This window comes from Manis javanica, chromosome 1 (assembly GCF_040802235.1).
Source record: "Manis javanica isolate MJ-LG chromosome 1, MJ_LKY, whole genome shotgun sequence".
NCBI lineage: Eukaryota > Metazoa > Chordata > Mammalia > Pholidota > Manidae > Manis > Manis javanica.
The window spans coordinates 143,285,081-143,308,258 of NC_133156.1; the positions used below are offsets into that span (position 1 = coordinate 143,285,081).

General features: G+C 39.0%; 1 protein-coding gene across 2 annotated transcripts in view; it reads right to left on the reverse strand.

The window, feature by feature from the left end:
- Window positions 1-993: 993 nt before the first annotated feature.
- The window catches only part of MARCHF6 (membrane associated ring-CH-type finger 6), a 65,621-nt gene continuing 43,436 nt past the window's right edge, over window positions 994-23,178 (reverse strand). Inside the window, exons 18-26 of one of the 2 annotated variants that reach the window (XM_073237834.1) lie at window positions 21,140-21,277; window positions 19,954-20,158; window positions 18,016-18,085; window positions 15,010-15,206; window positions 14,215-14,349; window positions 9,763-9,852; window positions 7,705-7,837; window positions 6,573-6,708; window positions 994-3,737 (exon numbers count right to left, since the gene is read on the reverse strand). In XM_073237834.1, the coding sequence (XP_073093935.1) occupies window positions 3,647-3,737; window positions 6,573-6,708; window positions 7,705-7,837; window positions 9,763-9,852; window positions 14,215-14,349; window positions 15,010-15,206; window positions 18,016-18,085; window positions 19,954-20,158; window positions 21,140-21,277 (1,195 nt within the window). In that variant the 3' untranslated portion in view covers window positions 994-3,646. The remainder of the gene's footprint in view (window positions 3,738-6,572; window positions 6,709-7,704; window positions 7,838-9,762; window positions 9,853-14,214; window positions 14,350-15,009; window positions 15,207-18,015; window positions 18,086-19,953; window positions 20,159-21,139; window positions 21,278-23,178) is intronic. The other variant, XM_037025021.2, reaches the window with a different exon arrangement.

Sequence of the window (23,178 nt, forward strand, 5' to 3'; positions counted from 1 at the left end):
ATATTGAAGCAATCTTGCAACAAAGGAAAAATAAACCAACCAATAAAACCAGGCTACAACTAACATTCATTTTCTTCATTTTGTTCTCTAGACTTATTAAGGCAACAAATGACCACATAAAAAACGGGAGCATTGTAGAATATATACACATAAAATTGGTCTGGGTATCTAAGGTGTTTGCTTTAACAGAAAATTGAAAGCCCAAATAACTAAGTGTTCTATTTAGTTTCTGTAATGGTCATTTCTAGGCTTACAGTCATTAGATTTTCATTTAAGGTACAGTATTACTTTCATGACCACAAAATGAGGCACTCATACAAAATAGATGGGAATGAAAACAGATATATACTGTCTCATCTTCATGTTGTATTAATACCAAACATATTGTTGGTGATTATTTGAAAGAAGCCCTTACTTTTGATGGCTGTTTTAGAAAGGGACATAGTGTAACTGGCTTAAAAGAAAACATCTGATTGAGGGGACAAAACCAGAGATACAAGACAGTTCAACCAAGGAAGTTTTAGACAATCTCCAAAATGAGGTTTTTAATAATACTTTAGTGGTAAAACATTTTACTTATGTCTATCCTTGATGGAGACTGAAAAGGTAACATTTTAAAGGAGGGTTTTAAACATAATCAGTTAATTGTACAATGTAAAAAACTTATCACAGTAAGTAGAGAGCTTAAAATACTCAATCCTGAAAATGAGGTAAGTAGCTACCTTGCAAAATGTGCCAGTGTTCTCCTACTGGTGCTACATCTGTGTGTGTGTGTACATGTGTGTGTGCACCCGTGTGTGCACATAAATGCAATGGAATGTAGAAATATCCAGTGTTTTTTTAAAAAGTCATCAATTCAACCTAAACTCAAGAATTATACTTTAATAAAGCATTTTGCCAATATAGAAATGACACACCTAAGGTCAAATCATTTGAGAAAAAGTTATTCTCTATTACTTGAATAAGGGAAAGAAAAAACACAAGACGAGAATCCACAGTAATAACAGCTATATTAAATGTTGAAATAAAAACTACTTTTTGTTTACATCTGGAATTGAGATGTCCAATCTCCATTGTTTCTCCAGAGAACTAACAGGAAAAAATCATCTAAAAACATGGAGCTTTTTTAAGGCTAGCTGTACACAAACTTCACATTGGCATTTTCTTCAGTTTTGATCTCAACTATTAGTACTTCATAGTTTTAAAATCAAACATAATTTGCTAATATTAAACAACTGCACACTTCATATTATGACCATTTGATAACTGGTCATGTAAAACTAACCCCAAATGTTGATTTGTCTTCAATATATAAATAGTAAAAATTAAGCAGAAAGGTCTTCTTTCCTAATTAACTTCCTTGAAAACTGTTTTGCCCAATGTAAAATGAAGCAAACTACACTGTTAAAAAAAAACTTTTTTTAAGAAGTGCATCAATACTAGCACATTCTCCACTAGAGGTTTTAAATATTTGTAAGACTATTAGTTAATAAGAACATCTTGGTGCTACCCAAATTAAGTATTATGCCAGCAAAGGCTTTCCTTGCAGATGTACTCATCTTACTGAAAACAGCAGGACAAAGCACGACTGGAAAGCCCAGGGGTCCTTATGACCAGAGAAAAGTTACCTGCCAGTGAAAAGGAGGGCAACTTGCTAGCCATTCATCTATATCTGTATTTTTTTTAACAAAATATCTCATAAGATTTAAAATTTTGTAGAGTAACAATTTTTAATCTTTTGTGGAATCTGCCTAAATCTTTCTTATAAAACAGATGTGTTCCAATTACTTTATATAATATCTACAACTTCTCTGAAAAATTAAACCTAAATTGTTATATGCCCAATTTGTTATTTTTCTCCCAAAGAGCAATTTCTATAGACATATACCACAAAAGGTGGCATTACGTTTTTAATGCTCCGAGTTTTTCACAGTAGAACTGAATTTCTAAGTAAAGGCAGGGCTAGCAAAGACTATTTCAAACACAAGAGAAGGGCTACTACAAAGTGCTGAGAAGTGTAACACTGAATCCTATGTCAAGCATTTTTTTTTTTGATACTGATGTTTAAAAATATATCTCAAAGTGAAGTTAATTGCTTACCTCTTCAGGAAAATTGTTGAAATAGAAAACAACTAGAACACATTGCTTTTTATTTTGGTAGCTTATGTTTGGCTGACTTTCATGTTTTAAAAATCCTCATTTGAGTCTATGGATTTTAATACTATGTGGAAATTCCTTTATAGATTCTGAAGACTGACGCTGTCTATTTTCTCTGAGAACTTCTAAGTTCTCATTCAAAACAAACACTCTCCTTCCAATATTAACGATCCATTAAATAGTTGGATCATGTGCCCAACCATTCTCATTATTTCCCTACACTGCTAACTTGGAGCTTTGGTTATTAGAGAAAAATCAAGTTTATAAGTGTTCAGTTTTCTGAAATTTTTACAGCATGTTTCCAACAAAATACATTCTATTCGCCTATGTTAAAAGGCCAGTTCAGCCAGTTTCCTTCTGGGCAAATAAAATCAAGTTGGTTGTATTTGTAGTTTTATTTGTAAACAAAAGCTTTGGAAACTTTGGGATTTCCTCATGGAAAACTAGGAGAAAAGTACCCTAGTCCTCAGCCAATGTGGCACTAGCAAGCAGGACTGGGTATTCTAACCAATCTAATGCTGTCAGGCTACAACTACAAACCACACCTTCATTTAACAAACATCTCAGTGTGTCCTAACTCCAGTAAGACTCAGGACTGGTGGTGACATTATCCCGTAAGATTTATGATCTTGTATAACTTTTGGCCACAGCTGCCAAAAAAATAGCTGCGTATGGGTATGGGGGTGGGGAGGACTCATAAAAATCTTCTTCTGGACTTTTTTCCCTCTAAGTATAGACATGCCCCTAACAAGCACAAAAACCCAACCCCCAATGCTGATAACTAGGGATATTAAATTATCAAAATTAAAAATAATTTCCTCATCTAGCACAAGATACTATACAATATTACAAACACAGACACATGAAAAAGAAATCAAGCAGTAGAAAATGTACAACAGCTTTGGTGTTATACAAAATAACTTCCAAAAATGACTGACAGTGAAGCACAGAGTTCATGTTTTCCTACCACAGACACTCCACTGCTGATTCTACTTGCTTCCGTTTCTGTCCTTGCTAAGATCTGAACAGCCCAGACGGACAGAATGTACAGTTTACTTAGTACGAACTGCTAGGAACACATGACACTGCGCTGCAGGAGATGTCATTATAGTCTTGCCTCTGCCCTATGGCTCTGCGGCATGTTTCCTGTTGAGATCACAGCAGGTCCAAAATAAAGTGACAACTAGATTTAATAAATTAATATACATTTTGTTTAAAGATGTACAATGCACATTCTGTTTAATCCAAGGTTTTGGGGTATCCCGGAACTTCTATTTACACATATACAACTCTCAGACGGCAATGCTGAAGAGGCAGGAAGGGCAGCAGAGCCTTGCACTGCCGCTCTGAACGCTGAGAACACGAGTCAAATACATTTTAACTTAAAAACAACGCTGAGAAATCACTGGGAAAAGTCTCCAAAGAGAGAAGTCCACAAAAAAGGACCTGTAAAGGCGAGGGGAAGGTCAAGGTAGCTGAGACAACCACTTTATTCTTGGGACAACTGTGGAGGCAGCGGAGATGTGCCTTGTTTGCCAGATTTCCGTTCGTAATTCACGAGGCGTTGGCCCACCAGGTATCTAGGTTGTAAAAACAGGGTTACTCCATGATCTTACATATTAAAACATTATTCCTAAGAGCAGCCAGTGATACATTTTTTTTAATGCAATCTGATCTTCACTCCCACTTAAAATTCTTCAGAAATTAGGTAGCAGAGAAGTTGAGAATGAACACCTGCAAGAGGCCCAAAGCAGGCACGTGCTGGTGAGGTATGGCTTTGTGGGAAGCCGTGGGAGCAGCCAAGGCTGGAAGGCTCAGGTGCAGTGCAAAGGAGCACGTGCTCCAGTCCACACATGAGGGGCTCTCATGAACACTGGCACCGGGAGCTGAAGTGGGTCAGAGAGTCAGCTTATTCAGGGGACTTACTGTTATGGATCACATTTCATGAAAGAGCTTAGTAGACAGACCTGAAGAAACAGACTAGAAATATGACAACGAGTAAGTGGGGTAAGGAGGAAAAGTAGGACCTGAAAAGCTCTAGTTCTAGAGAAAAGGAGAAATAAAAAGACAAACACTTCAGTGAGGTCAATGGGTAGATGGCAGAGAAGTCAGTATATGCAAGTGACAGAAGGTAGGACGCCATGGTGCAAGAAGAGAGTATTCAGTGTTCTTAACTTACCTGGTGTGACCACAGGGAGGTATGGCAAAGGGCACAGGACTAGACAGAGACAGAAGCTACCGTGGCTGGAATGGCACAGCTAAAGGCCCTCCCCCAGGACACTGCATTCCATGAGGAGGGCAGGAGTTGCAGAGGAGAAGCAGTGATGTGGGGCAATGGCCTAGAGGTGAACCCCCAGAGGACAGTGGATGACAAAGGTGATGACAATGAACTGGAGGGTCTGAGGAATAAGTGTGCATGGTACCCGTTTGGAGGCAGCAATGCAGATCAAGGAGCCCTGAGTAGTGCAGGGCATCTGTGCAGAGGACAGGGAGGGAGAGGAGACCCACGCTGGGGGCCCCGTGTGACAGGGCTGCCAGGGAGCGGGGCGCTTTGAGACCAGTCTCCTTATCAGTGAGGTAAGGACAATAGCCCTATGTTCTGGGATTGTGATGAGAAACAGAACGCACACAAATAATTGGTGATAAATGAAGGTCTGGCATGTGCAAAGGGCTCGGTGTAGTAACTTTCATTTTTCACCATCACTTTTTCTATCACTCTTCCCTTCGGAGAAGGGAAACCTAATGAAATGCTCTGGCAAAGTTCCCCAAGTAGCTTAACATTTCACTAATCCCAAGGCTTCTTCATCCATGATCTCATTGTTAAATCCATTTTCTTTTTGTTTTAATGAATTCTTTTCCTGAAGTTAACCATCCCTTACCTCACTGTCCCCCAACCCACCAGTGTTCTGAGGCTGTGAGGGTTTTGTACCCCATACACAATGGCCCCACCTGACTGACACACCCATGATCACCAAGCACGCCGAGGTTCACCAAGGATGGAGTTAGCACCACAGCAACAAAAGCAATGAAAAGCACAGAGAGAAAATCAATGACAGTGTACCTGCCCAGGACCAAAGAGTGAGTCGGGGGCAGGAGGCAGAGACTCTGAGCCCACACCCCACTCTCCCTACTGTGGTAGTCCCTGCAGGCGCCCCCAGCCCACCACAGGCAATGGCCCACACTCAGCACTGCATCCAGGCCCAGCACTTCGAGTGGGTATCAGAGGTGATGGTGCAGGGTCTGGCCTCAACAGAGCCTATGCTTCAACAGTATCCTGCACGAAGGAGCGCGGGGATGGTAAGAGTGCACAGGGCTGCAGGGAAAGAGCGGAAAGGAACAGGTAAGAAATGATGAGAGGTGGGTGGGAAAGGACCACGGGGAAGACCAGGAAGGGCAGGTGACAAGCTGGACAAGACAGCAGCAGGGAGCTCCCCCAGGGCATGTGCCACGTGCATGCTGTCAGCAGCACTGACTCTCCTGCTAAAACCAGGGAACTGAGCAAAACTGACTTTCATCACTGAAATCCTTCCCTGTCCTTACATGTCTGTCTTTCACAGACTTTATACACAGAGCTCCTAAGTGTACTTGTGTCAGCAAATGCTTTGGAGAAACCTTGAAAACAGTGAATTTCATTCTTAAAACCCCTTGTAAGAGCCCTCAGAGTAAACAGACCATATGATCTGTTGTCCAAACCAAGGCACTCACAAGTAAAAGGGGGGGTCTTGTTAATAATGAAAAAAGGCAACATGTGTAAGCTGGGGCTCTTTTGGGCAAACCAGGACAGATAGTTATGAACTCACTTTCTCTGCCAGACACTATTAAAGCCGAGGAGGATGCAGCCTAGGTTAGGACCTGAAGTCAAACAGCTCTTATCCCCAGAATGTGTCTTCCTTGGCTGTCCTCAAATCTCTTACTGAGATTAGGTTTCAAGAGTTGCCAAAAAACAGAGAGCCTATGACACTTTTGCAAGAACTTTACAGGCTTCCTTAGCACTTGTCAGAGAAACCCAAAGGCCCTTGGTTGCAAGGGCTTATGTAGGCACCGCTAATTCCTGATGTAGGCTTTTTATTTTTATCTAAAATTATTTAGTATGTCATCAGACCAAAACATATGAAACAGACTGAAAACTATTAAGGAATGGGCATTAAAAAATTTTCCTCCCAAAACCAGTTTCTCTTTATCTGCTGCATTTCCATAAATGACAACTCCACATTCCCAATTAGTTGGCCCAGCTGAGTCTTTGATTGTGTTTTCACCTTCCACATCCCATCAATTAGCAAATCCTTTCATTCTACCTCAAAATATATCCAGAATCTGAGCACTTTTTCTTCCTGTGATTTATCACATTAGACACAAAAATTAGGAAATGAGACATTTTAACAAGAGTGGCTGGATGAATGGTAGTATAGACTTACTTGTCATTTTTAATATGTTCATAAAGGCGCTTAAACTGGCGGACCTGGAAGGACAAGATCCCCATCAATACCACAACCATCAGTAAAAATGGGTAAATCCGCCGGTGGACCAAGTTTTGCATTTCTGCAGTAACACCTGTAAAACCAAAAAAGGAAAACTAAGTATATACAGAATGACAGTGAAACGATAGTAGTCCTTTCCTTAGGAAGATGGACTAGTGGCGCTGAACTGAATCTCACTATGGACAAAACGGAGTGGGGCACAGAGTGAGGCAGAACTGGGGTGGCCACAAACCAGAGGGGCCCTGAGGACTACACCAAGGAATTGCACTGTGTCTGAAAGGCCCCAGAGGAACCAAGGAGAAGATGTTCCCCGAAGAGTGCTAAAAGGTCACAGTAGCTGCAGGGAGCCGAATGAATTAGGTGGCAGCTTCAGAGAAGGGAAACCAGCTAGGAGGCCACTGAGATTCAGGTGGGAGGTGCAGGAAATGAGAAATGGTTCAGGAAGTTGGGTCCCTGGGACTTGGACATGTGAATATGGAGGGCAGAGAGCCTCAGGCAACACAGATGACCTTCAGGGTTTCTGACTCATATAACTGGTTGGATGATAATGCTAGTCACTAAAGAGGGGATTCAGAAGAAAAAGATCTGGAGGCAAAAACTTTGTTCTTGAAAGTCTGACCGTAAGCTGGGTTTAAGGTCCCATGAGGATTCCTCAGTACACAACTGATAGGACAATAACTAATTGTTGAGGTATCACTAGTTAGCATCTCTTCCTTTCTTTTCCTTTTATGCCAAAGAACATTTTAAAAATTTAACATAGCAACACTTCCCCCTTAATTTTTTAAGTATGTGCTGAAAGCACTTAAAGTCAGGAAAAGACAACCTGAAGGAAATCTGTTTCTGCCTATTTTGGGGAGAGTGTAAATGTCAATACTTTCTCACCTGCCTAGAGAAAAAAATACCAGAGAGCTTTATGATCCTCCTAATTCTTCTGAAACTACCATTTTAGCTTGATTTGTATTTACACATAAAGCATTTGGAGCAAGACCGCCTAGGATAGTGGGAGTGACAAGAATGTAATGATGCTACCAAAGGTACTCTCTCAAGCTCCCCAACCAGCATTACCCACCTAGTAAAGGAACAACACCGGATGCTACGACATAAGGTACACACAGGGAAAGTAAGAGCACAGAGATCACTGGGGCAGCCAGCTTTCGAATGATATAGTGAAGGTCAATGTTCCGGATTCCATTTGCATAAACCTGAAACATGGGAAGAAAATTGGAACAAGGATACAATACAAATTCCTCCAGATTAACATGTGATCTCTACTGAATCCAAGCTGTGAGGAATCTACTGGTCATTTTTTTCCAAAATCAAGGCAAGTTCCAGAACACAAACATAAGTACAGTGCCCACGAGTTTTGAAAGGAAGTCCATTTACTTCCATATGCAGTTAAGTTCATAACTGCAAAGTTTAACTTCCTTACACCTTACTTACAGTTAACTCTGCTAAGGAATGAAATAATAAGACACCAATCTACAATCATTACACTAGCCTTGCACTCTATAATACCAGATGGCATCCAATATTAGCTGAAGACCAAATAACTTCATACTTATCTTGTGTAAGAGTGATCTGTGTTGATTACTCACTCAACAGTCTGATCTATCACCCAAGACTTCATTCACTTTATCTCAGTGTAAGCATTATAAACAGGAAATACGTTTCCTAAAAGCTTATAGAAACAAAATTTAACCAAAAGGTACATTATGTAAAAATTTAGTGTGAAAGAAAATCTGCAGTTGTTTTTTAACTTAAGAATTTCTAGAATATTCCATCATCACACACAAAGTTCTACTGAGTGTACTGCAGAGAAAAGAATGGATGGAAGTGGGAAGGCTTTGAACAATGGAAAATAAAGACAGCATGCAGAGGGGACCAGACCCAAAAGTGTTGTTCTCCTTGTTGCCTTGGCACTTTCAACCTCCCCAGGCCCACAGGCACACAGCATGGTGTGACCACCTGAAACCTCATGAGGGGGCCAGAGCAGTCAGCTATGAATGACAAACAGGCCTAACACTGCAAAGGCATGCTGCTGATCTCAAAGAAACCTATTAACCCAAAAATACATTTAAATCAATGCAGCAAGGCATCCCAGTGTTTCTCAACCGTTTTACTTACACTTACACGTGTGTATGAGAAAAGAATGCATCTGAGAGCAAAGTACTATAAAGGTCAACAATGTTTCACAACCTCCAGCTGTAATTAAGCCCTTAGTCTCCATATTCCTTTGCAAGGAAGGATCAGTGTCTCCCCTGGAGACTAGGTGGACAAGCTGGCACTTGAGAGATGCATGCAAACACAACAGCAATTCCCTGGCTCTCTCCAGCCTCACACATCTCCAGGTACAGAAATTTTTTTGCCAATTTTCTTGTGCATACTGGGCTGAGAAACAGTGTCTTTGTTTTCTATACATCAAAAGGAGGTGTATCTGTACTGCTACCGAACTTTAACACTTTATATGGTGCTGACCTAAGTAAGGACAAGAGGGTTATCTGCAGATATGTTTTCTAGGTAACTAAAATTTAAAAGAAGTAAGTACCAAAATCTGTTACGTTGGTTATTTTGGATTGAAATCTTCCTAAAATTAATTACCATACTCCCTGGCCTTATCATCACAATGTAGACACACTATTTATCTTTTTCAAGGTTATCACAATGACCAAATTATCTGATGGTTCTGTAACACTATAGTCCTAGGTGCTATGCAGCTAAAATATTCCCAAACAGCTCTGCTTTTTTAACCTATTGTTTTTGTCTTGCCTTGAATAATAACCTCTCTTCTCTACTACAGGTTTAGAAACCTAAATAGCAAGTCTTCATCAGAATTCCTGCCCTGAAAAAGACCCACATGTGGTAATTGTTGCCTTTATTTTGGCAGGATTCTAGGTACTTTAAGCTACTGGTTAACCTCCAGATAAGGGAAGTCTTAAGAGTGGTAGATGAAAATCAGGGTGATAAAACGGCAAACTGTCTCTCTAAGAAAAAAAGCTATATATATATATGCTTATTTAAAAAAACACAGAAAACTCAGAAGTGGAAAATGAAAAGAAAGAGTCCTATCAGCCAAAAACACAATCACCACCACTCCTAGTCTTTTGCTGCAAGCTGCTTTTTTGCTTACCTGCTCAATGACGGTCTTCAGCCACCACTGAGGCCCCATGAGTGTGATAGCTGCAATGATCTTGGCATGCAGGACTCCAAGTGCCCAGTCCTAGGATAAGAAAAACCATTTAGCAGATGTCTGTTTTCAGCAAAAGAGCCAGTAGAGGGTATACAGTTTTCTTGCACTGTTTCATTTCAAAAGAGAAGTTCTGCAGGATTAGTGGCAATTTTACACAAGATTAACAAATGCTGGAAAACCTAGGGAATTTTTCCCCCAACAGCTCACAGTTGGTGTTTCCATCAAAACTCATTCTCTTATCTTTTGAAAACCTCCATTATTTTCCCAAGAAAACATGTGGACCTTAATGAGATCTCAACGAGCAAATGAATAAAATAGTGCCATGACTTTATTTCATCAAACCAACCTCAGGCTGCTGTATTGGTTTTGACTGAGGTAATTATGTCAGAGTAAGTCTGTGGAGCTGTGTTTGGCCTAAACCATCCCAGAAGGCTTCTGGTGTGATGCACTCCCAGTTCTGCTGGTCTGTTAACTGGAACCTCCCTGCCACACTGGGCTCCGCCCTGGGCCTATGGCCTGCCCACCCTGCTCTGCACTAAGCAGTGGACATTTAGGTTGTTTCCAAATTTTGGCTATTCTAAGTAATGCCACAATAAACACAGGAGCGCATGTATCTTTTCAAATCAGTGATTTTGTTTCTTCAGGTAAATTCCTTGTAGTGGAATTGCTGGGTCACACAGTATTCTATTTTTGGTTTTCTGAGAAACCTCCATTCTGGCTACACCAATTTGCAACCCCATCAGTAGTATATCAGGGTTCCATTTTCTCCACACCCATACCAACACTTTTTATTTAATGTCTTGTTGATATTAGCCTTCTAACAGGTATAAGGTGCTATCTCAGTGTGGTTTTGATTTGCACTTCCCTCATGATTAGTGATGTTGAGCACCTTTTCCTGTGTCTGTATGTTGGTCATCTGTATGTCTTCTTTGGAAAAATGTCTACTCAGGTCCTCTGTCCATTTTTTAACCAGATTACTTTTTTTTTGGTATTGAGTTGTATGAGTTCTTTATATATTTTTGGTATTAGCCTCTTATCAGATATATTACTTGCAAATATATTCTCCCATATAGTAGCTTGCCTTTTCACTTTGCTGATGCTTTCCTTTGCTATGCAAAGGCTTTTTAGTTTGATGGTCCCGCTTGTTTATTTTTGTTTTTGTTTCCCTTGCCTGGGGGGACATATACAAAAAAAAATTACTAATGCTAATGTTCAAGAGTTTACTATGTTTCTTCTAGGAATTTTACAGTTTCCTATCTTATATTTAAGTCTCTAATCCATTTTAGTTTATTTTTGTGTATGGTGTAAGACAGGGATCCAGTTTCATTCTTTTATGGTCCTGTTTTCCCAGCACTATTTATTGAAGAGACTGCCTTTTCCCCATTGTATATTCTTGCTTCCTTTTTCATTATTTTAATTGACTACATAGGCATAGATTTATTTCTGGGCTCTCTATTCTGTTCCATTGATCTATATATCAGTTCTTTTGCCAGTACAATACTGCTCTGATTAATGTAGCTTTGAATTATTGTTTGAAATCAGGAAGCATAATACCCCCAGCTTTGTTCTTTCTTAAGACTGCTTGGACTATTTGGGCCATTCTGTGGTTCCATATAAATTTTAGGACTCTGAGTTTGATGAAAAATGCCACTGGTATTTTGATAAGGATTGCACTGAATCAGCAGTTTGCTTTGGGCAGTGTGGTCATTTAACAATATTAATTTTTCCTATCATTGGGCATGGGATAGCTTTCTATTCAGTTGTGTCATCTTCAATTTCTTTCATTAGCATCTTACACAGTTTTCAGAGTACAGGTCTTTCACCTCCTTCGTTAAATTTATTCTTAGGCATTTTATTCTTTTTGATGCAACTGTAAATGGGACGGTTTTCTTAATTTCTCTTCCTGTTTATTCATTATTTGTATGTAGAAATGTAAGAGTCTTCTGTATACTGATTTTGTGTCCTGAGTTTTACAGAATTCATTTATTCCTTCTAGCAGTTTTTTGGTGAAGTCTATGGTTTATACAGAGTACCAAGTGAGCTGCAAATAGTGACCATTTTACTTCTTCCTTAGCAACTGGCATACTTTCTAATTTTCTTCACTGATTGCTACAGCTAGGACTTCCAGTACTATGTTGAATAAAAGTGTTGAGAGTTGGCATCCTTGTCTTGTTCCGGATCTTTGAGGAAAAGCTTTTCCACTGAGTATGACGTCAGCTGTGGGTTTGTCATATTGCCTTCATTGTGCTGCAGGATGTTCCCTCTATACTGACTTGAGTTTTTATCACAAATGGATGCCGCATTTTGTCAAATGCTTTTTCAACATCTATTGAGATGACCATATGGTTTTTATCCTTCCTTCTGTTAATATGGTGTATCACAATGATGGTGGATATTAAACCATCCTTACATCGCTGGAATAAATCCTGCTTGGCCATGGTAAACGATCCTTCCAATGCATTTTTAAATCTGGCTTGCTAATATTGAGAACTTTTGCATGTATGTTCATCAGGGATACTGGTAATTTTTTTTTTTGTAGTGTTTTTGTCTGTCTGTTTGGGGTATTAAGGTGATACTTGCCATGCAGAATCAATCTAGAAGCTTTCCTTCCTCAATTTTTTGGAATAGTTTGAGAAGGATAGGCATTAACTCTTTTTTAAATGTTTGGTAAAATTCTCCTCTGAAGCCATCTGGTCCTGGACTTTTTGTTTGTTGAGCGATTTCTGATTATGCTTTAATGTCATTACTAATTATTGGTCCGTTCAGATTTTGTTTCTTCCTGGTTCAGTTTTGGGAAATTGCATGTTTCTAGGAATTTATCCATTTCTTCTAGGTTGTCCAATTTGGTGGCATATAATTTTTCATAGTAGTCTCCTAATTTTTTGTATTTTTGTGGTGTCAAGTGTAACTTCTCTTTTATTTCTGATTTTGAGTCCCCTTTTTCTCATGATCAGTCTAGCTAAAGGTTTATCAATTTTGTTTATCTTTCCAAAATACCAGCTCTCAGTTTCACTTTTTTTTGTGGGCTGTTATTTAGTCTCTATTTCATTTATTTCTGCTCTGATCTTTATTATTTCCTTCCTTCTACTAACTTTGGGCCCTGTATATTTTTTCCTATTTCTTTTAGGTGTAGCATTAGATTGAGATTTTTCTTGTTTCTTGAAGTAAGCCTATAACACTATAAACTTCTCACTTAGAAATGCTTTTGCTGCTTCCCAAAGATTTTGCATTGTTATGTTTCTATTTTCATTATTCTTTAAGTATTTTTTTATTTCCCCTTTAACCTATTTATTGCTTAGTAGCATCCTGTTTAGCCTCCATGTGTTCCTGTTCATTCCAGTTTTTCCCTGTAATTGATTTCCAGTTTCACACTGTGGTGGTCAGCTTTCTCTCCAAATCTGATCTGTGAGTCTACTTGCTCCTTCCTGAAATACATTTCTTCTTTTCTTACCAGTTCCTCTGTACAATACTATGTTGTCCTGGACACTGTCCCCTTCTGAAACTTACAAAGCTAGGTTAAGTATCTCTCTTCGCAGTGCTGCAGCTCCTTGCACTAGCCCCAATCCCAGTACAGTCTACCTGTGCACCAGTCTATCTTTCCCATCAGCCTGTGAGGTTTTCAGGAAGCCTCTACAGTGGCCTCATTTCCATCTGAGTTATACAGTACAGGGTTTTGGCACTCATCAAAGTAATCAAATACTTGCTGTTAAATGAAGTTTATGGAGGTTTTTAACCTGGAATGTAAAGGAAGGGAAATATGTCCCAAATAATTTTCATTTCTAAAAAATCCATTGTAATATACTTAAGAGGAAATAAAAACAAGGCTGAACAGCCTTTGAATGGCAGAAGTCAATGCCTAGCTCTTTCACCTAATATCTCTTAAGAACCTGAGGTCTATGATGCTAACTGCAAGTTCTGAGTATACTACGTAAAAGTTCAAGTTCTTTTTCCATAAGCTTTAAAACCTTTACTGTGACCTAAATAATCCTCCAGAATGCTTTTTAATAAGCCTGTGACTTTGTGGGGAAACATACTGTAATTATTCAAAAGTGTAAGTTGCTGTTTAAAAGCCAGAAGAAACAAGGCATTCTACCCCAATTAAAAAGTGAAAAGAGCAATACGTGTTAGTTTGTGTCTTTAATTATTGGTGAAGCCTAAATGACTTCTGACACTTTAACCTACAAGATAAGATCTTCAAAAAGAGTTTTTGACCTGCATATTTTTAAAGCAAGAGATTAAAATGCACTATTTAAACATATTACGAGAGTTCCAGGAATAGAAAAAAATTAAGGAATCTTTCTACAAAATGCTTAAAGATCACTTAAAAAATTACGTATTTTTTTCAAGTCCAAATCCTTAAAGAAATATCATGAACAGAAGATAAATACTTACCTGCCATGGGTAAAAAAGAGGGGTTTGATCCAAGGGAACCCTCAGGGGTGCAACAATGACCAGCTCAAACAGGAGCCCCAGAAGGAGTGGGACGACACCAGCCAGTAGGATGGCAACTATCAATGTCTTCATTATCTATCAGGAAATGGAAGCCATGTTATTAAAGACAGTCTTTCTGATGATGGCCAAACTCTTTCTTCCATCTGAAAGTTTATGTTTCTTCTCTACTATGATGCCTAACAGACGAATATATTACCATAAACATCTTACATGCTTTACTTTACGTTTGAGATTTGAATGTATAATTATAAAATCTCAAGCTGTAATGAAAATGTGAAATTACTAACCAATGTTGCTATAAAATTATAGAAAATTCATTTTATTACATATATTAACCAGGTAGCTATGTGGTTTTTCCCAACCCCATCCTCAGGAGTAGGCTTTTGTTTGTTCAAGAAAAGCTACTGAATGTCCCAGGCCTCTGATCCAATGGTGACCAACCCACAAGCCGACCCGTGACCTCTGAGGTAGACTGGTATAGAGAAGGGCTCCGCATAACCTTAGTTAAGGTAATTAATCATGCTGAACAAATTGGCTCCCTCTAGAACAGTGAAGTCCAAGAGAACTTAATATCATGATAGGAATATCCTGTATCTGTCTTGTTAAATAAGGTAGCCATTAGCCACATGGCTACTCTATTAGCACAGTTCTAGAATTTAGATAAGATTTAAAGAAATTACTAGAAAAATACCTACTACTGTCAAGAGAAGATTAGTCATTATTAGAAAAACCTACCATGAGGGACCACTCTTTAACCTTCTGGAAGATCACTCTACGTCCCTGCGGCATCCACGCCACCAGCACTGTCACTGCCCTTATGGTCAGCCAGCAAACATAAAGACCACAAGCAGCTGTATAGAGCTCATGTATTTTGGCAGTCCCCGTCCAAAATGACATTAACCAACGGCCAGCAAATACTGAAAATAGAAAGGCTGATAAATGAGACATGTGACTATATAAAGAGAACTGTTATCTTGATGTTCATGTTGTTCTAATAGTATATTCAACCATTTCAATCATTTTAAGTGATTAGTAAAAAGCCATCACATCTTAATACATCAGTGTCTTCATTCTAAATAACCTCCATCTGCCCCCTCCACCAAAACTCTAAGGAATGCAATTATCTGATTAAGACACAACCAACACAGTAAGTACGTCACTGGGGATAAGCTCTCCCATGATACACACTCTGACCAGCTATGCCAGTTACTTGTTCTTTCAGAAATGAAAAGCCTTGAGGAGGTTGTTTTCATTGTTTTTATCACCAAATGAAATTATTATGCACATAAAGGACAAAAAGTGGAGAGCTTATTTTCTATTACTTGTGCTGTGACTACTTTTAATATTTAGGAATATTACAAATAATTCAGAGTAACTTTCAATTGGTTTGTTCAAGACAGAAAACTAAGCTTACTTTGATAGGAAGTGGGCACAATAACATTTTAAAGCACAATAATCAAAGGACACCATATTAATTTTCTGGGGGAAAAGTAAGATCTAAATATACTTACATCTTAGGAAACTTAGGAAAATAGATTTGAGAGCTATCTAAGGGACTGCCTCTCACAGATTACAAATAAATTCTACAATATGTCCACAAAAATCTAACTCTCAGGCAAGATCATTTAAATAACTTTCTTTATATGGCTACTTCTTAATAAGGCTAGAGAGAAGAGAACATCAAGACCCAAATTTCCAGTGTATTTTTTATGGATTGATTTCTCCTTAACACAATATACTGTCATTTTTGAAAACCTAAAAGGAGCTATTGGCTATGCTGAGTATCTTCTATACATAATCTAATTAATTCTTCCAACAACCCCCAGCACAGCCATTACCATCTCAGAGATTAAGAAACCAAGGCTCACCAATAGAACTTTGCCCAACCAAGGTCACACAAAGGTGGAGGTTGAAATGAACAAAGCTCATGCTCTTGATCACTGAATCACACAGCCTCCAATCAAACTAAACCAACTCAACAGGCAAGCCTTTCAAGCCATAACATGCTGATAATCACAGGTTTCTTTGCAACCTCATAAAATAGCTTAGGTGTGAAGGTAGCTCTTTTTAAAGATAAATACATGTAAATATTACATAAAATAAACACATTTGGTGCATATTCACCTGAAGCTATAAAAATCATCACTGATTGCTCTGTAGAAATGTTTAGTATTCTCTACATATATTTCTAGTCCAAGGTGTTTTGTTGCTGTTATTGTTTGGTTGGTTAGTTTTTAAAAATTTAATGACCATACTTTATATACTTCTAATCAAAAGTACTTCTGAAAGGACAGGGTTAGTTTCTACTTTGTAGTAACTTAGTATCAATTAAACTGTGGCTACAGGAATGGAACCTGGTCAAGGAAAACAGCATCCTCACTGCCTTAAATGTGCACTATAATACCAATGACTGCTGTGATTAAACATAAATGCATTTCCTCTAGATGGTGGATGGAATTAAAGGGAAATATTTGTTAACAATTTTCAATGTAATTAAGGTACTTTTAGTGCCAAACTCAGCTACTAAAACTAGGATTCCTTCTTTTAACTTTCTTAATATCTCTGATAAAAACGTGAAAATGGAACATAAAAACCATAAACACAAAACTGCCTTAAGTTCAAAAACTAGGTATTCTCAGCATTATGCTTACTACATTGTACCCAATGGTTAATTTGACTTTTATCATTTCGGCAGCTGTAACATGAGGAACAGTGAGCATTAGAGCAAAGTCCTAGAGGTCAGAAATCATTATGCAGAATCAGTAAAAATTTTTGATTTAAATTTTTTTTTTTACCAATTTAAGGCAAATCACAACTTCTACAGATTTGAAAATTTTTTAAATTTTTTTAGAAACCTCACTTGAAATTAAATTTCCTGCTTGTTCCTTCACAGCCTTAGCCCTCATGAGAAAACTCATGGGAAAACAAATTCAACAGAAATTTGATTTATAAAATTATACTTGGTTCGATAATCAAGATACTAACACAGTATACATTAGTATGGTTGGTAAAAGCTGAAATTTATCTTCCACTTAATGATCATTTAAATGGCTAATACATACCAGCATGATTTAGAATTTTCTGGCTGGCACTAAGCACAACCTGGGCTGGGGAGGTGGGGGACAGGGGCAGCAAGCTGTTGCTGCCCCCCAGAGTCACTGGTTTTGGACTCTACCCCCAGTTACCCCTGACCTCTGCAGAAGAAGACAAACTACTGTATCATGCAGAGCTTCTTTCTTACATTTTAGATGAAGAAACACTGTTTAGCTGAAATTTAAATATTAGTATGTGTGAATACCAGATGATAAAGGGAATCAGTCTGCCTTCATAAAGGTCTCTCTCTAGCAACAACAGGCACTGAACAGGAAAAATAATTACATAATGAGGACAAATAATTAACATCAAATGGTTGGCTTGAAAAACTGACTGAAGCCACAGAAATGACTTTTGAAAACCCATACTGTAATAAGACAGTGTTCATGAATACTGAGTGACCACAAGTACTGTAATTCCAAAAATGTGTTAAAAATTCTATCTTGACTTTGTGCCCCTCTGCTCCAATACAAATAAGTCCCATGAGATGAAGAGCCCTAAACAGATCAATATTCAGCCAATCAAAAATAAGGGGAAAACTATTTTACACTTATATTTTATGAACGATACATCTGACCAAGATATGCCCTTTTAAAACAAAGCATCTTTTCATAATGTCATTAGCAGAGAACTAGGATAAGCTCATACCTGGTAGAGTAAGGCATATGAGGCTGGCAATCAATAAAGTTATACACATGAAGACAATCAACAAAAATATCTGTAAGGCAAAACATGAAGAGTGCATAAATGGTTGATGTGTTCAACATTTTTATACCTCTCAAAGAATCAACACATTTCTCTCAGTAAGAAGAAATTGCCTATATTTGCATTTCCAGGTTTCCCTACATTTCATATAAAAAGAAAACTTTTATTTTTCATAAAATTACCTGTAATTAATTTAGGCCAAAAGAAATTAAGTGTTCATTTTCATTATGAACAGATATATCAGCAAGTAACAAGTACATTTTTTTACAGGAAAGCATAAAAACAATCAGCTTAAATTAAAATTTTCCTTCACTGTTAATTAAAACCAAGAATACTTCATCAAATTTTCAAAACCAACTTTTCATGAAAGGAAAGCTTCTTGTCTCTATTAGAACTTTCTCTGACAATGTTGCTATCTACCCCAGCATCACAGACACAAGAGCCACTAGCACTTGTGGGCGATGAGCGCTGGACATGAGGTGGTCAGTGAATGAGTAACGCAGTTTCAAATTGTATTTATTTTGTGTGTATGCATACTACCTATAAGAAATGGACTCTTTTTTTTCCTTTTCCAGGTTTATTGAGGTATGACTGACACTGCAGTCTATCAGAGTGTACAATGTGATTTGATATACCTGGACACCATGAAGGGATTCCCCCCTTCAAGGTAATTAACACATCTATCACACCACATCTTTAAAAACTGGATTTTTAATTAAGTTTACATGTGAACTGTTTATGTGTAAACAGTTGGTGACTCCTGAACTGAGAAGTGCAGATAGAAAGGGAAGGTGCTGAGAGAGGGAAGCAGCTGCCCTGGGCAGAGGCGGTACCTGCTAACTGCCTTCTGATCGCCAAGGGCAGAGGAGCGTCTGAGGCTCCATGAGTTGTCACAGCGTGAGGAACCCCCGAGGAGCTCCCTCTCTGACCTGGGCCAAAAGGACCACTGCCCATCCAAGAGCCTCTCTCTCACAGCTTCCCCTCCTCTCTCACAGCTCCTCCCATCTTCTCTTGCTTGCTGTAAATTTTCCCTCACTATTGAGTAAAACTAAAAATATTCCTTTTTTTTTTTAAATCAAAAAACCCCATCCCATCCTATAGGTACATTCAATTCCCAACAGTTACAAACCTACCATGTCTAACCTGCCTCCATCCTAGAACAGCCTGGAATGCCCTTTCCACTTTCCATTTTGTTCTTTCTGGCTTCCTACTTGAAAGACTTAAAGGTATCACCTCCTCCATAAAGTTCCTGGGACACCTTTCAAAAGACTTCTGCACAGCAAGGAGTGGCCAGTTGTGTAACATGCTACTAATACAGCAGTTGAGATGAGGGCCAAGACCTGATTACCAGATTAAACAACATAAAAGTCACTAGCAAACCCTGTCAGGAACAGTTTTGGTGGAGTCTGGGGGCAAAGTCTCACTGGGACAGGCACTTCCTTAACCAATCTGGTCTTCACTTTCATCAGATGCAAACATGAGATTACTACTACTACTCACAGTTTGCAGTATTGGATGAGAATTAAATCGGAGAAAAACATTAAAATGCCCATTCCAAGTCCTGACACAGGACACAGAGTTGAAATGTATCAATAATGTTAATTTCTTATTTGCTCTAGGTCCTTTATATTGTTCCTTTCAAACAGCAGGGAGCAACAGCACATGGAGTCCCAACACTAGCCACATTTCTAAAATGAGACAAACCTATCTGATATTTATATTTACTATGCTGCACAGGGAGAGGACTAACACTGGTGTCCTTGTCAGGAGACTGTAAGACACGCCTGCGAGGAGAATTGCATGCTACCCCAACAAAGGCACCAAAATTTCTTGAGAGATTTGAAAAACCTCGACTTCTGGTTTAGTCTGTATAGTACCTACCCTGAGTGGAAAATTTAAAGGTCGGCGGTAGGGCTGGAAGCCAACAGGCCCTCCCTGCTGGAGAATGGCTTGGTGGGCTGCATGCAGGCCTTCCCCCACCACAGGAATAGCATTGTTATTCCGAGCATGCTGGTTATTGTTAACTTGTTGGTTTGCACTGTTCTCGTTTTCTTCCTGGTCTCCCAATAAATAGGAATGAAGATCCCTGTGTAAAAATTATATAAGTGAAAATTCTCACTTCAGACTAGAATAAAAATGACAGACATGAAATTTACTTTCTCAATACTTATTACATAGGGTAGAAAAAGTGCAGAGAATCTATACACAGCAGTATTTCCTCTTCTGGTGTAAATGTTGGTGCTGGCTTTAAATGGAACCTTTCCAAAAGTAATGTTAGTTAACATACAGAATACTCCATATATTCAATCTACTTTATGTTTTCTTCAGCTAATTACCTAAGAAGAAATCAGTAACTGAAAAAAAAAAAAAGGTACAATGTACAAGATACTCAATGAGATCTTCAGGGAAAAAAACCTTCTTTTCTTTTCTATATGTGGCTACGCTGTCTCCTGTGACATGTAGCTCAACTACAACCTCCAAGCCACAAACCAGCTAAGGCAAAAAGGAGGCAGCTGAGGGGGGCATGGGTCACTTAGAGATTAATCAAATGCAACCAAATGCATTATTTCATATTAAAGTATCTATAAGATGCCACACATTAAAAAAAAAAGTTTAAAGTACAAAGATTTGGCTTTTAAATAAATACGTAAAATATATATACATACAAAAAAAATGCAACATGCTGACTGAATGAGAAACCAAATCTGAGAAGAGCTCATTTACCAAGTTAAGACTCCAAAAATAAGGATAAGTGGGTTTGCTTTTAATGCACTAAAAAAAAACACCTTATTTTTACCCTGTGAAACGGAACAAAAGAACCTGAGGCAGCAGCAAGCCTGTGTAAGAGGGTAAAAACACACATATTTTCTCCATAAAATGATGGACAACAATTAGAAAAAGAAAAATGTAAAATTTTTGGAAATAAGCATCATATACACTTGCAGATATCACTACATCATCTTCTATTAAAACTAGTATTTCCTAAGTGGGACATGGAACTTACTTGTCAGAAAGGTTATGAAACCGACATAAATGACATGCCTATGGGTCACCTGCCTGTACTTACAGCAAGTATCCAGCAGTGACAGTCCACGCTCGCACAAGCCCCTTCAGCCACTGCCGAGTGTGTCCTTGTTCAAGTAAGGCTGGCAAGACAACCTGAAGCAGAAGCAGCTCCAGGGACAGTTCACTCACAGGAGCATCACTAAGACAATTACAAAGAGCCATAATTTACGATGTGAATTCCATTTTCCATTATAACTGTATCATATTAAAAATTTAATGGGATGACAGCGAATAAACTCACTGTCTGTATCACCTCACCTCCATTCTCTTTTGAAGCCAGCAAGGCCTCTCCCTCAAACTGCACCAAAACTGTTCCTGACAAGGGGTCGCTAGTAAACTTCATTCTGTTCAATCCGATGGTCAGGTCTAGATATTACACAACTGGTCACTACTTGCTCTGCAAAACACTTTCTCCTCAAATGACTTCCCAAGACCCACTGGCTCCGCTTCATCTACCCAACCTGCAACAGTGAAAGGCCCCATGCTCTGTCCCTTCTCCTCTCACCTCCAGGTGCTCTATGGATGAATGCAACCTTGAATGGCTTAAAATATTACCTGTCTGTAAATTTCTAGGTAGTACTCAGACACCTTCTCCAACTCCTAACTTACCTATCCAAAGGGCCAACTCAAAATTTCATGCAGTCATTTAGATATCTTAACCTGATCATGTTCAATATCAGAGTTCCACTTTCCCATTTATCCTGCTCCTCCACAGACTTCCTCACCTCCACAAATGGCAGCTCCATCCTTCCAGATGCTATAGACAGAAACTTAAATCACTGACGGCATGCTTTTCACCCCACACTCAAACAGCCAGAGAATTCTGTTGGCTGTACTCTAACAATATCCCAATTCCAACCACTTCCTACCTCCACTGTTACTTCCTTCATCTCAGCCAAGCTCACCTCTCACCAGGACCATTGCATTAGCCTCCCAGCTGGTTTCCTGTTTCTGCACTGGCCACCCTGATGCCAGCAGCCAGAGTGCTCCTCATTACATCTACGTAGGATCACTCCTCTGCTCAAACCCTTCCAAGAACTTCTCAAACCACTCAAGTTAAAGTCAAGGTGCTTGCAGTGGCATTATGAGGCTCTCTGGAATCTGGCTTTCTAAGACCTCTTCGACCTCATGGTCAACTACTTTGCTTTCCTTTGTGTACTGCAGCCAAACTGGCCTCCCTGTTGCTCTTCAAACAGACTTGATGCCACTGTACTGCTCGACTACCTGCAAGAATATTGCCTTCAGGGATCCCCAAAGCCCATTCCTTCATCACCTCCTTCAGGGCATTCCTCAACCATCACCTCCCCAGATCCTCACCAGTCACTTCTAAATGACAACACCATCCTGGCCACTCTCTATCCCCTTTCTTTACTTCATTTTCCCCACAGTACTTGTGACTCTCTGCCACATCACATATTTTATCTATCTTATTTCTGTCTCCCCCCTGATATGTATACTCTACAAGGGCAGAGATTTTTCTGGACTCTATTTTGTACAATGGCCTCTCTCTCTAGTTCATAGAAAAGTATCTGGCATATACAGGGCCCTCAATTTTGTATGTAAGAATGGACTAAATACTGTATACAGCACAAAAACCTAGCTACACTTCTAGGTGTAGCTGACTACCAAAATGGGTGTATCCCAACATATAAAGCCAGAACCTGGGCTCTCTGGCCCTCACTATGACCAGACCCACATACATACAGAGATGGTGATTTTACTCTATGGTTAGGCAAAGGCTCAGAGACTAAAACCTTGATTTGGAATTTGAGGAAAGACAGATAACAAACATGGGGAAGAAGGCCATTCCAAACAAGAGAGAGAAAGACAAGCAACAGCCTGGTGTTTATGGGCAGATTTGAGATTTGATGGGGTTTGAGCATGTCTAGAGAGTAGAATTCAAGTCAGACAATGCTGAGACAAGATGCTGGAAAGGCAGCATGAGATTATTCCAAGCCTTGTTTGTTACTCTAATTAACCCAGACATCATCACGTAGAGTGTGCAGGAAGAGGCAGGGACATTAAGAATGAATGATAAAT